The 13,594-nt window shown below is 32.5% G+C and overlaps 2 protein-coding genes across 2 annotated transcripts; one reads left to right on the plus strand and one right to left on the minus strand.

The window, feature by feature from the left end:
- The first annotated feature begins 297 nt into the window (after positions 1–297).
- LOC123918638 lies at positions 298–2,552 on the plus strand. Its single transcript, XM_045970722.1, has 2 exons — positions 298–1,318; positions 2,226–2,552. The coding sequence occupies exons 1-2, from the start codon at positions 579–581 to the stop codon at positions 2,323–2,325; spliced, it is 840 nt and encodes a 279-aa protein (XP_045826678.1). The 5' UTR covers positions 298–578; the 3' UTR covers positions 2,326–2,552.
- Positions 2,553–6,012: 3,460 nt separating this feature from the next.
- Positions 6,013–8,451, minus strand: LOC123918648 (elongation factor 1-alpha-like). Its single transcript, XM_045970734.1, has 3 exons — positions 8,382–8,451; positions 7,387–7,877; positions 6,013–7,289 (listed from the first exon to the last, which is right to left on the minus strand). Exons 2-3 carry the CDS (start codon positions 7,846–7,848, stop codon positions 6,420–6,422), a joined length of 1,332 nt encoding a protein of 443 aa, XP_045826690.1. The 5' UTR covers positions 7,849–7,877; positions 8,382–8,451; the 3' UTR covers positions 6,013–6,419.
- Positions 8,452–13,594: the final 5,143 nt, after the last annotated feature.

Below are 13,594 nucleotides of genomic sequence, written 5' to 3' on the forward strand. Positions count from 1 at the left end.
AAGCTTTGTCAGTACGTGGAGACGAGAAATTTCATTTAAAGTAATTGGCTAAATTTTTTGAAGGAAACTAATCTTTCATAAATACATTTTAAAAAATTTATTTTTAAAAACTTGTAGCAAAATAAACAAAAAAAAAACTTGTAGCAAAATAATAAAATACTCAAAATAATTTTATGAGAAATTATTCAAACAAAAAAAATATTTATAAAAGTAATTTAAAAAAAGAAAAAAAAACAGAAAATGCCATAAATAAGTCAAAAAAGTAAAATATTTATCAACATTTTTTCTAATGTCAGTGTTTTTGTTTTTTGACTAACTTAACATCTAAGCACTTAACATCTAAGCTAAACTGAAACAAAAGAAAAATATTATTTAAAAAAAAAAGAAAAAAACTGAAACAAAAGATTGTGAGAGGCTGAATTGAGTCATAGAAAAAGATCGCAACAGAATTTACATTGATCGGATACAAAAATGCATAACCGTTTCCGTCATTTCCGCACCAAGCAACAAAAACCCTAACTAACTAACTCTCTCTCTCTCTCTCTGTTTTCTCGCTCCTCTGTTTCAAGGATTCAACAATGGCTACTACACCGCTTTACCGCAACGAACTTGAACTGTTCATCCTCCGCGATCTCCAAAGCATCAACGATGAATACGACAATCCTTTCACTCAAGAACAAGTCGACAGAATCATCAAATTCATCGCCACTGATTACAGCGATCGTCGCCTTCGAATTCGTGCCGATATCGCTGCTAAGCATGTTTACGATCATGTTCCTCGATTCGTAGCGTACGGTTATCTTAACGAATTGCTTGAGAAATTAGTTCAGAATTCACCTACTACGATTCTTGAAAATCATGTTGAATCGTTCGCTTTCTTGATTCGTGAACTTAAAGGATATTTTGATGGAGCTTTATGGTTAATTGAATTGGAGAGTTTTCTGCTTGAGAATGAGAATTTTTTTAAGGAAGTTGAAGCTACTGAGGAGTTTGTTAAGGAAATTTTTCAGGATCGGTTGAAAAGTATTGAAGATGAAAAGAAACAGTGTCTTGTGGAGCTTCAAGTAGCGAATGCTTTGTCGAATTGTCCTTTGGAATCGGAGGAGGAGATGTCTGATGATGCTTTGATCGAGTATCTTGTTTACTCCGATGTGATTAAGTGCTTCTTCGAGAAGGAGATGGAGGATGTTCAGGCTATGATGAGGGAGGTTCAGTTGGAGATGAAACCGGCTCTAGAGTTTGATGCTAAATACAAACTAGATGATCTTGAGTTCCACCTTTTTGCTCCGACGATTATTCGGGAGAAATCGAACAAAAGGTATGTAGAATCTATGCCTTTATTTTATTTTTTATCAAATAGTCCAGTGGTTAGAAATTGCGGATTCGAATCATAGTATAGTTACTTGCAGAACAATCTATACATTTGTTTTATTAGTTTTTGTTGGTAGAATAAAATACTATAGTAACACATTGAATGAATCTTTAAGTGATAGTGAAATTAGCTTATCATTTGTAATTCTTATTCGTGATGATGTTGAATGCTCTAGCCTGCACTGATGCTGGTTTATATGTTGTAGGATTCGGGACCTAATAAAATAATTAACACATATATGCAATAATTAACACATATAAAATAATTAACACATATATAGTCACTGAAATTGCTAGGCAAATTTAGTTTATTACTGCTAGTGTACATGACTATGAATCACGGACCGGACATGACACAGACACTGACGACACCGTTAATAATATAAGAAAATGCATAATTCAATGTAATCATAAGTGTTGGTGTGTCCGACACCGGGACACCTCTAATCCGAGGAGTGTCCGTGGTTCATATAGGTACATGAAGTTTTACATTTTGTCTCTGGCCTCTGCTTAAATTTTATGTTTGTTAAAAGGAAGCAATGAAGTTTCGGACACGCCTAATCCAAGGAGTGTCCGTGGTTCATAGGTACATGAAGTTTTATATTTTGTCCTGGCCTCTGCTTAAATTTTATGTTTGTTAAAAGGAAGCAATGGAGTTTGAACTAATATATGTGCTCCATGTAATGGAAGATCTTTCTTGCTTGCAAATTGTAATGGATTTTGCATCCCTCCTAAAAATTACTTCTGCTAAGTATTCACTGTGTCGAAGTTTAGAATTCATTTCCTACACACTGCAAATTAAAAAACCAATTATTTTCTGAAGTTTGTAAGTTTTAATATATTTTATTTGGCAGATACATCGATGACAAGCTTGAATACTTATGCCCAAATAAAGGAAGCCAATCCTCTTATGACAGCACAAGTAAAGGAAGCCACTTTTGGCAAGGTGTCTAGGTGGTTAGAATATAAGAAGAACATGTAAAGGAAGCAGAAAAAGTTGAATTAGAATGAATGTCAGATAGTTAGCACTCGATAATCTTCCACTTTCATCGTTTATTTTTGTTCAATTCTCATTCTCAGTGTTAGTACTTTGATAAGTTTCTTTTGGATAGTGAACATGCTTTGGTTTATTTTTGTATAGCCATACTTGAGTGCTTTATCAAGTTTCTTTTGGATAGTGACATATGCTTTGGTTTATTTTTGTATAGCAATACTTGAGTGCTTTATCAAGTTTCTTTTGGATAGTGAACATATGCTTTGGTTTATTTTCCAGTTTATAATAAGAGGCTGAGTAACTGAAAATCGGAAACAATATTCTCTTTCGCCGATAAACTCACTGGTTAAATCAATTATTCAAGCTTTCCTGACTTATATGTCATGCAATCAATTTATCTTCGTAGATCTATTTGTGATGCAGTGTATAAGAGATTTATAGACTTTCTTTGGGGAGACTCGGCATAGTGGTCGGCGTAACAATAATGACATTTGTCGATATGCCACGGCCTATTTAATAAGATCATCATAGATTATAGCAATAAGTTCCGCCGTTACACTATTTGGTTCAGGAAGTTCTCTAGCTTGATTGAGCTCATTGGCTCACCAAGAGTCATTCCTTTATCCAGTTACCCAATTCAACCCGATGTTTGTTGGTTGAGTTGGTTGGACCGAGTGGGTTGAACGGGTTGATCCAAACCATGTACATTCCTATCTAAGAGTTTGATCGATTACCCCTAATCCCACCAAGAAGAGTTTAACTACCCATTTCCATGGTAGTTTTTCAAATCATGATGAAAAGAGATGAGATTGGTGGTTGAAATTGGTTTCCCAAATTTTTCCCTGTTCTGATTCTCTATCTCTCTCTCTAAGTCTAATAATAACGACCTCTCAAAAATGATAGCAATTGGATTTATATAGTCGTTGAATAAGCTTTTAACACAAATAAATTATTCTATAGTTTATTATATTAGCTTATAAATTTGTCTCATTAAATTATAGTTGCTGTAACAAGCTTTTATTTTATCACTAGTTTATACGTAGTTCTTTTTAGATTCTATTTCAAGTAGCGTTTGAGTTTTTAGTTTATAACATTTTATCTTTCATTCCAATTTTAACCTTATTATTTTAATTTCTTAATTTTTTTACATGAACAACTACTCACCAACAAAAAATAATTATGTATTTTATGTCATTTTATACTTACAACAGCTAAATTTACCAAATACTTTAATTTTATTCTACTAATTTTTCATCTATCAGCTAAAAATTAGCTTATCAATTATCAACGCCTAAGTTCCGCTTAACAAATCAGCGTTTTTTTTTTAAACCAAAGGTATCCCTGCGCGCAGAGATGTTTTTTAATTTCAATATAAAGAAATTGTCAATTGTGCAAACTTTTATTTAAATTGCAAGTTACAATTTGCCTAGTAAATTTGTCCGGTTGATTCTAGCAATTTTTCTGTGATGAATTTCACTCAGTCAATAAATATATTTGCTTTAGCCAGTTTAGGAATGACAATTAGACAGGTGGGTGATTGATCATCCAACTTAACCACCCCCAACATTTTTGGAATGTTAATTGCGTTCTTCCTTATTATTTTGTCTAACACTCTTGAGCTGCAAGCAACATACATAATGTGTAAAGTTAGCGTTCTCCTTCATTTGGGCCCCAAGCAACATACAATTAATGATCACCAAGAAAAACCCTAACCACTGTCTAAAAAGAGAAGAAATAACCTGACCACCATATCTCCCTCGCTGCACCGGCATTCCTTGTTCTGAATTCAATGGCGACTAGTAGTAGCCACAATGCAGCTGCAGACATTATCTACTGCGAACTCCAAAGCATAAATGAAGAATATGACCACCCTTTCACTCCAAAACAAGTTGACATTATTGTCAAGTTTATCTCCACTGACTATGACGACAAGTGTGTTCGTGTTCGGCCTGATATCGCGTCAAGATATTTTGATAATATTCCTCAATTTTTAGCATTTGGATATCTTAATCAATTTCTAGAGAAACTAAGTCAGAATACTCCTCTTTCGATGGTCGAGAAACATGTGGACATTTTTTCGTTTTTGATTCGAGAACTCAAAGGCTATTTTGTGGGAGCTGCATGGTTGAATAAAATGGAAGCATTAGTACGTGGCAATGAGACGTATGCTGAGGAACTCGAGGCGAATGAGAAAAAAATGAAAGAAATATTCAACGATCATCTGAAATCTATCAAAGAGGAGAAAGAAAAAATGCTCGGAGAGCTCCAAGTAAGGAAGATACAGTTGAATTGTTCTGTGGAGGAGGGATCTGATGAAGCCTTAGCAGAGTATCTTCAAAACTCGGAAATGATTAAAGGCGTATTTGAGAAGGAGATTAAGGATATTGAGGCGACCATTATGGAGATTCTGTCGGAGATGAAACCTGCTCTAGACACCGGAGCCAAAGTCAAACTAGCTTCTCTTGAGTTCAACATTTTTTCTCCGACCATTATTTGGGAGAAGAAAGTCCTTACAAGGTAGAACTTATACCTTATTTTTACTTATTTATTTGTTTTGTTTTAACTCGCGCGCCAACACATCAAATGTCCATGCAGCTACCAACAGCTATAAGTTACAAGACAACATATATCTTTAGTTTCTATTTGTTCTTGTCGGTGAAGTCGGTGAAATCAAACTCCATAGTAACACATTAAATGAATCTTTAAGTCATAGTGAAATTAGCTTATCATTTGTGACATTCTTGATACAGTACTTTTTTGGGTTAAAACTTATAAGTTTAGAAATAGATCAGGGAATAGGGAAACCAATATAATTGCTTGTATGATAGATTTTTGATTCATTTATTAAATTTTCCTGCTGAAATTCTCTTGCATGCTATTATAAAGTGGGATTGATACTTGCTTAACAAGTTATTAGATGATTGTTGCTGTAGTTGAGATGTAACTGTGTTATTGCTGTGTCTAGCTATCTTGTTTCTGATTAATTTATATTTCAAATATGCGCTATGTAATGAAAGGTCTTTCTTGCTTCCAAATTGTAATGAAAGTATTCATTGTGTTGAAATTTAGAATTCAATTCCTACAAATGAAAATTAAAAACTAAAATCTTAATGATATTATATTTTCTGAATTCAATTCCTACAAATGTATGTAAGATGAAGTCAATGTAACTCTCATATGAAAGGAAGACTCAGACCAAGAACAGAATTTTTAGAAGGGGAAGAAGTTCAGAGATAGAGAGTACATACATATATCTATAAATTTCGCAAATGATTGCAGCATTATGTAAGTGATAAATGAATAGCACACGGTACGCGTACTGTCTAAATAATGAGATTAGAAAACGTTCCTGACATTCTCGGCAACAATAATATGGTGGCGAAACAAACTTCAGAGAACAAGTGCAACAGATAATCCAATCCAGCGTCATGAAATTACACCACATAAACACCACACATACGTTTACATTAATATGGTGGCAAAAAATTAAAAGAGGATAAATGCCTTCTCTCACAAAGTGTGACTGGCTTAAAATATGTTTCAAACTTAACATTCGTCTGTGGGAATCGAACCCACAACCACATGGTTAAAAGTCATGCGGCCTACCAACTGACGGCTAAGATAAAAAACTTTTAACACACAAGGAATAAACACAAATAAAAAGAGTTGATATTAAAGGAGAAATTCAGCAGAAACATGCTGCTTACAAAATTAAATTGTTCACACCAGACACTAAAAAAAAAAAAAAAAAATCAAGTAATCCTGCCACTGTCGATCTAGAACCCAGTTCTGGGAACAAAAGAGATGATGGTGCAGACTTGACAATTAAGCAAAAAAAAACAAGTTAACCGAATGAAAAAATAGAACTACTACTACGACGTGCAAATTAAATTGTTCACACCAGACACTAAAAAAAAAATAAAAAAAATCAAGTAATCCTGCCACCGTCGATCAAGAACCCAGTTCTGGGAACAAAAGCTACGAGATGATGGTGCAGACTTGACAATTCATGATAAATAGACGCCCCTTCCCTTCATAAATGATCCAGCATGGTTCACTTCTTCTTGGGCTTGGGTCCTCCGCTGGGTTCCTTCTTCTCCACAGCCTTGATGACTCCAACAGCCACAGTTTGACGCATGTCTCTGACAGCAAAACGGCCGAGTGGAGGATATTCAGAGAAAGTCTCAGCAACCATGGGCTTGGTGGGAATCATCTTAATGATACCAGCATCACCATTCTTCAAGAATTTGGGCTCCTTCTCAATTTCCTTACCAGAACGCCTATCGATCTTGGTAACAAGCTCAGCAAACTTGACAGCAATGTGGGAGGTGTGGCAGTCAAGAACAGGGGCATAACCATTTCCAATCTGGCCAGGGTGATTCATGATGATCACTTGAGAGGTAAAGTTAGCAGCCTCCTTTGCCGGGTTATCCTTGGAGTTTGAGGCAACATAACCACGCTTAAGATCCTTAACAGCAACATTCTTAACATTGAATCCCACATTGTCACCGGGTAGGGCCTCTTGGAGAGCTTCATGGTGCATCTCTACGGACTTGACTTCAGTAGTCAGTCCAGTTGGTGCAAAAGTCACCACCATTCCAGGTTTCAAGAAACCAGTCTCAACACGTCCGACAGGCACAGTTCCAATTCCTCCAATCTTGTAGACATCCTGAAGTGGTAATCGGAGGGGCTTGTCTGATGGCCTCTTAGGCTCATTGATTTGGTCAAGGGCCTCAAGAAGGGTTGGACCTTTGTACCAGTCAAGATTGGTAGAGCGCTCAATCATGTTGTCTCCCTCAAAACCAGAGATGGGAACAAATGGAATTTTATCTGGGTTATAGCCAACCTTCTTCAAATAGGATGAAACTTCCTTCACAATTTCATCATACCTACCCTTAGAGTACTTGGGTGTAGTGGCATCCATCTATTCAAGATAGATCAAAAAATTAGTACTTGCATCATTAAGTTAATTATAAAAAGTAAAAACAATCAAATTTGCATCATAAGTTAACATTAAATACCTTGTTGCAGCAGCAGATCATTTGCTTGACACCAAGAGTGAAAGCAAGGAGAGCATGTTCACGGGTCTGTCCGTCTTTAGAAATACCAGCTTCAAAACCACCAGTAGTGGAATCAATGATGAGAACAGCACAATCAGCTTGGGATGTACCAGTAATCATGTTCTTAATGAAATCCCTGTGTCCGGGGGCATCAATGACAGTGCAGTAGTACTTAGTTGTCTCAAACTTCCACAATGCAATGTCAATTGTGATACCTCTTTCACGCTCGGCCTTAAGCTTGTCAAGAACCCAAGCATACTTGAATGAACGCTTGTTCATCTCAGCAGCTTCTTTTTCAAACCTCTCAATCACACGCTTGTCAATGCCACCAAGCTTGTAGATCAAGTGACCAGTTGTAGTTGATTTCCCAGAATCGACATGGCCAATCACCACAATGTTAATATGAACCTTTTCCTTACCCATTACTCCTTACGCTTAAAATCACAAAAGATCTGCCATACATAATTAAAATAAACCTCAGTATTTAACAACAAAATAAATAACAAAATAACTTTTGACAAGTATAAAACAAATACACAATCCACCACAACATCAACGATTCAATATAAGTCGGGATCAAGCAAGAAGACCATAATCCGAAAACCCGAAAAAAAACATATGCATGTACACAATTCAAAGCGATAACATCTATATATTCACATGTCTATTATGACTACTCTGTTTATATTATATGCATCAAGTGTGACAACAGAAAAAATCTTATGAAAATATCATACACAAAAAGCAATAACAAACAAAACTAGGGATTCAAAAAACATAAGCTATTATGTTCATAGTATATGGATTCAAAATTAGGATTAAACAGGCACGTAAAACTCATCATGATTATCATAATAAAATAGTGTTGGTGGGAAAAACATAAGAATCGGCGATAACTAACAGTAACGATGTGAAGAAAACAATAGACTTGGAAACGAAAAAGGAGAGAATTAAACCTTGAAGAGAAAGGTTCGGCAAAACAATAGAAGCAATGAGACAAACAATAGGGTTTAAAGGGTTTATATAAAGTAGTAGCAGTCATCAAATACGGATTCAAATCCTTTAATTTCGCAACAAGCAACCAAACAAAATAAAAAACAAATATTTTTTTATTCTCTTTTTTTAGGTGGATTCTAAGGTGAGGGCTCTATCAAGTCCCTCACCGGTGTACCACTTAATATCACCGTTGGATTAAATTAACCTACTTGATCTAATATTTCATTACCACACCAGATCCAATTTCTTTCTCTCTTCCTTGTAGATCTGATCAATCTCTTTCCATGGCCTGCACTTTTTTTCCTCTCTTTGTTCTTTTTCCTTTCTATTGTCTGTATTTAATTTAATTAAAAGAACTGTCAAACAAAAGAAGTTCCTAGTTTATATTCTTAATAATGATGCTTCTCAACTTACTACAATTGCTTTAAGTGTGAAGCATAATCAATAATGTTATCCATATTTCATTGTATACCTTTCTGAAGCTTGCCACCGTTATTGTTCTATCAATTTTTTTGTTCTTCGTTTCTTTAATGCAAGATTTAATTAATTTTCAAAATGGGTGGTTGATGTCTTTTTTGCTGATCAATTTTTCTGGACTATGTTTCGATGATAAAATAAATTTCAATTCTAAACCTATAGTAGATTATATGCGGGCGGTTGACAGAGAGAAAACACAAAAACTTCCGGTGAGAGAACTGCCAAACACTATGAGGAAGAAACTAGATCTAATGTGGTGATGAAATATTAGATGAAGTAGATTAATTTAATCCAACGGTGAAATTAAGTGGTACACCGATGAGGGACTTGATAGAGCCCTCATCCTAGAATCCACCCTTTTTTTATAATATAATAAAATTAAAAATCAAATTTTTAATTTTTTATTTTGTTTAGAATGGAGCTCATGATTGAACTGAGAAATTTAAATTTATACAAAAATTAAAAGATTTTGTCAAAAAAAAAATTAATGTTATAAACTATTTCTAAACATTAGAAAGAATAACAAGAATAGAGGAGAAAAGAGATGAAGGGGAGAAATGAATAGAGTATTGTATTATTCTATTCAAGGTGTACTTTACATTGTAATAAAGGGGTCTTATTTATAGGACACAATTAGGGGACAAGAAAACCTACACAATAATGGACATTCATTACATATTATTCATAACACTCCCCCTTGAATGTCCATGAAGGATACTCTTTCTCTAAAAAAAAACCTAGTGAAGGAAAAAGTGTACATCATCATTTGTGTGTGGACTGCCTCATTAAAAACCTTACCAGGAAAACCCAGTGGGATAAAACCATGGTGAAGGGAAAAAGAGTGCAGTGCATATTTGTGTCTCCCCCTCATAAAGACAATTATATAGAGATGAAAAACCAAATAATCTTCAGTACTAGTTGATCAAAAGTTTTACTTGAAGTTGACTTGTAGAAAGATCTGTCATATCTTCTTTATTATGTTCTTCTCCAAATTAGCAGTGTGTCCGATATTATCTTCATATTGAATTGTTGCATGAACCACCCTTTTGTAATAAAAACAACAAGTTTCTTGTATGTGTTGAATTACAGACCTCGACAAAAATGCCTTCTCAACTTGCTTGATGTAGTACTGAAAACTTCACATAATTGAATGATATTGATGTTTCTTTAAGGTATAAATATTATGCTTGACTTTGTTCCAATATCTGTGTTAGTTGAATAAAATACCACGACATGTATAACTATATATAATAAAATATATCAGTGTCCTTAATTGAATTAAGATATGATACTTCAGGACCAATTCAAATTGTTCATCATTTTTCTTAATGCATTACACTATCTTTGCTCAGATCAAATGACATCGCAACCATTTTAGTACACAACAGATTTGTCCATGTCAAACTGTTTTAATACTTTTGCTATATAATTTTATTATAAATTTGCGATTCCAAATAAACTTTGCGCATCCAACATATTTCTTTAATCTACAAATTTCAGAAGCTCTTCAGGAGTTCTGATAATATTTATAGCAAATGATATTTCTCAACAAATATATTAACATTTGATATATGGTACTTCAGGACCAATTAGTAGTTCACTATTGATGAACTTTCAACAATTTCATATAGAATCATGTTTTATATAAGGTTCATGATTCACGAAGCATTCTTCAATTACTTATTTTGTAAGAAAAATAACAATATCTCATAAGCTCTTCAGGAGTCTTAATGATATTTTTATCATCAATATAAGCCTCAGATATAAAAAAAATTCATTGTCAAATATAACTAAATCCTTCCGGGATCATCATTATCAAGTGAGCCAGTCAAATACGTTAAAACACATATTTCACATGAATTGAGTATTTCATATGCTACTCAACTTAATTAATTTTTGAATTCACTTCAAGTGAATATGCTTCTTGAAAATCAATGATAGACATTTATCAATATACTTGAATAAGAACTCAAACTCTAAATATTTTATTTCCATTATTTTTCTCTTGAAAACTTATTCATATAGAATTATTTTCATCTGTAGATGAAATGGACTACGGGTCCAAAAACATTTCGCTTTGCAAAGCTAGTTTAATTTTGTATCAATTGCGTCTATCTATTTAGTCAATCATTTTATTGTCTATAATCCTTAATAGACTTTGATTTATGATCCTCATTGTCATTTATCACATGTATAGCGCTTTATTATGTGCAAAAATATTGTCAACGTTGACTTTATCTCGGTTTCATCGTATTCCATTCATGACATAATTTATTGAGATCTATTTATTTTTGTAAATTACAGGTACCTGATAAGTTCTTCCGGAACTGGAAAATTAATTATGTCAAATACTATTTTCATATCCTCACTCGGGTCATCTTTGTTTTTAGCTCATTTTCTTATTTGAGGATTTTTATCTTTGGAACCGATTTGCTTACCATGCTTCACGCGTGGTTAAGAATCATTTGCAATATTAGATTGTCCAACAGGGACATTCATTTTTATTGGAGCATTAGCAGCTGTTGTTTGATTTCATAAACTTTGCAAATGAGTTATCTTTTGAACTTCTGGTTCATATTGATTTCTAAGAGGATCAAAATAACAATTATTAATTTATTTCAAAACATTTCAATTGAACTTCTACTTCATATTTTTAGCTGCTTATTATCTCCCCCTAATATTGGGAAAACTAATTCACCAATTGATAATCAGCCTATAGAGCTGTGAAAAATCTCCAATTATTGGCTCACTTTAGAGATTCATATAAAAATTATTTTCCCAATATTCTTTTACTACCCATTTAAATGCATTATATTGGAGCAATTGAGACGTACCCAACACATCCAAAAATGTTTATATGGGAAATTAGGTTTATAAACTAAAATTCAAATAAATTAGGGGAGAGCTTATGTATATAATAATTTGTTGGCATGATGCTATTCAATATCTCAACATACATGTTTGAGTGTTCCCAACTATAACTTAGAATGGATCTTCAGGTCCATTATTTTTTTTTGTTTGTATGAACATATTTCACAAGATGTTCGGTATAAATTTCAATTAACATGTGATATTTATCAAATACTTTCTAGAATAATATATATAAAATGATCTCTTAAAAATAATTTCACAAACTTCTGGTTGTGAGTTTATAACAAACATACATGTGACCATTTGGTTGATCATCAATTCAAATTTTAGAAATCTAATTGGTCCACATGATCGGTATATTGATTTACAAATATCACCTTATATATATTCTAAAAAATAAAAGATGCTCATTTACTTAATTTATCAACTTTCTTCGGGAACTAGTAACACATAAAAATTATTAGATTGAAGAAACTTCAGGCCCTTCAATTCATATAAAATTATTTTATATTTCACATCATAATAGATTCGGGATGACCCATCTGATCTTGCCAATTACAAACTTAATATGATTTAAATTGTAAACTTCTGGTTTACTTAAACATGTGCTTAAGTTGCACTAATATCATAAGTACACCACAAACTAGAGACAAAAGTTGATAATATGTCTCGTAATATAGAGATAAAATATCTCCGTCGTTTCTTGTTTCAATATGATATTCATTTATGTGAATATTCTTTGGTAACAAATTTCTTTAAGACTTAAAATATAAAATACATTAGCAAATTGCAACTTTGTTTCTCGATATAACAATGCATTGACTCTTCTGGAGCCTTCAATAATTTTCGTACTACCAAATATAAAATTTAATTTTTCATGAATAGTAGTATTTATGAATATTTTCAAGCTAAACAAATATGTTTCTACAAAAAAAATCTTTTCGGTGGAACACAATAAAAAATAGTAATAATTTATTTGTATGAGAATTAAAAGAGTAAAAATAAAGTTTAATAAAAAAAAATTTATGTGGATTTCAGTAGAATTAGAAATTGAAATATAGTAAGAATTAAAATATTTTAAAATTAAAATCAATCAATTGATTTAAATATGTAACCGGAATAATTAATATCAGTTTATATTTACAAACTGTAACCGAATTATAATTATAAGTAATTAAAAAAATAATTGTATTCAAAGCTTAAGAAAACATAATCACCATAAAATAAATTCAAAATTTAATGTATAAAAAGCTAAATGTAACTTTTTTCTTAGGCATATATTTCATAGGGAATAATAATAGTCTACCTCATAGTAAAATATAAAATAGATAGATAGAGATCTTACTAAGTTGTACATCGAGAAATAAAGTCGAATTATCATGTAAAAACTTTCACATTTCAATTGATAATTATTGAAATTGTACCAATCTAAAATATGATTAACCAAATATTTTTGAAATTATTTTCATAAGTTTGCTACTTCAGGAGCATATTCAAGACACATACATAATTGTTCTTTTAATTTTGGTCAAATTTATACTAAGATCAAATAGATCATATGGACTTTAATCATGTTGTAAAAATAATTAGTTCTTCAGGAACTCAACAACAAATCTCTATTTAGAATGGCTAGAGAAAAACACAATTTTACAATCTTTCATAATATTGGTTAAGAAAATCCATATTCTTTGAGCAATCCATCAAAGATGCGCTAATATTAAAGCTTTAGCTTTTCAAGAACTATATCACAAGTGATCTTCATATAATGATCACAATAATCTTCATAATTTCTTCAAGAAAATTTTATTCTTTGAGCAATCATTCA

Source organism: Trifolium pratense, linkage group LG1 (assembly GCF_020283565.1).
Source record: "Trifolium pratense cultivar HEN17-A07 linkage group LG1, ARS_RC_1.1, whole genome shotgun sequence".
In the NCBI taxonomy this organism is placed as follows: Eukaryota; Viridiplantae; Streptophyta; class Magnoliopsida; order Fabales; family Fabaceae; genus Trifolium; species Trifolium pratense.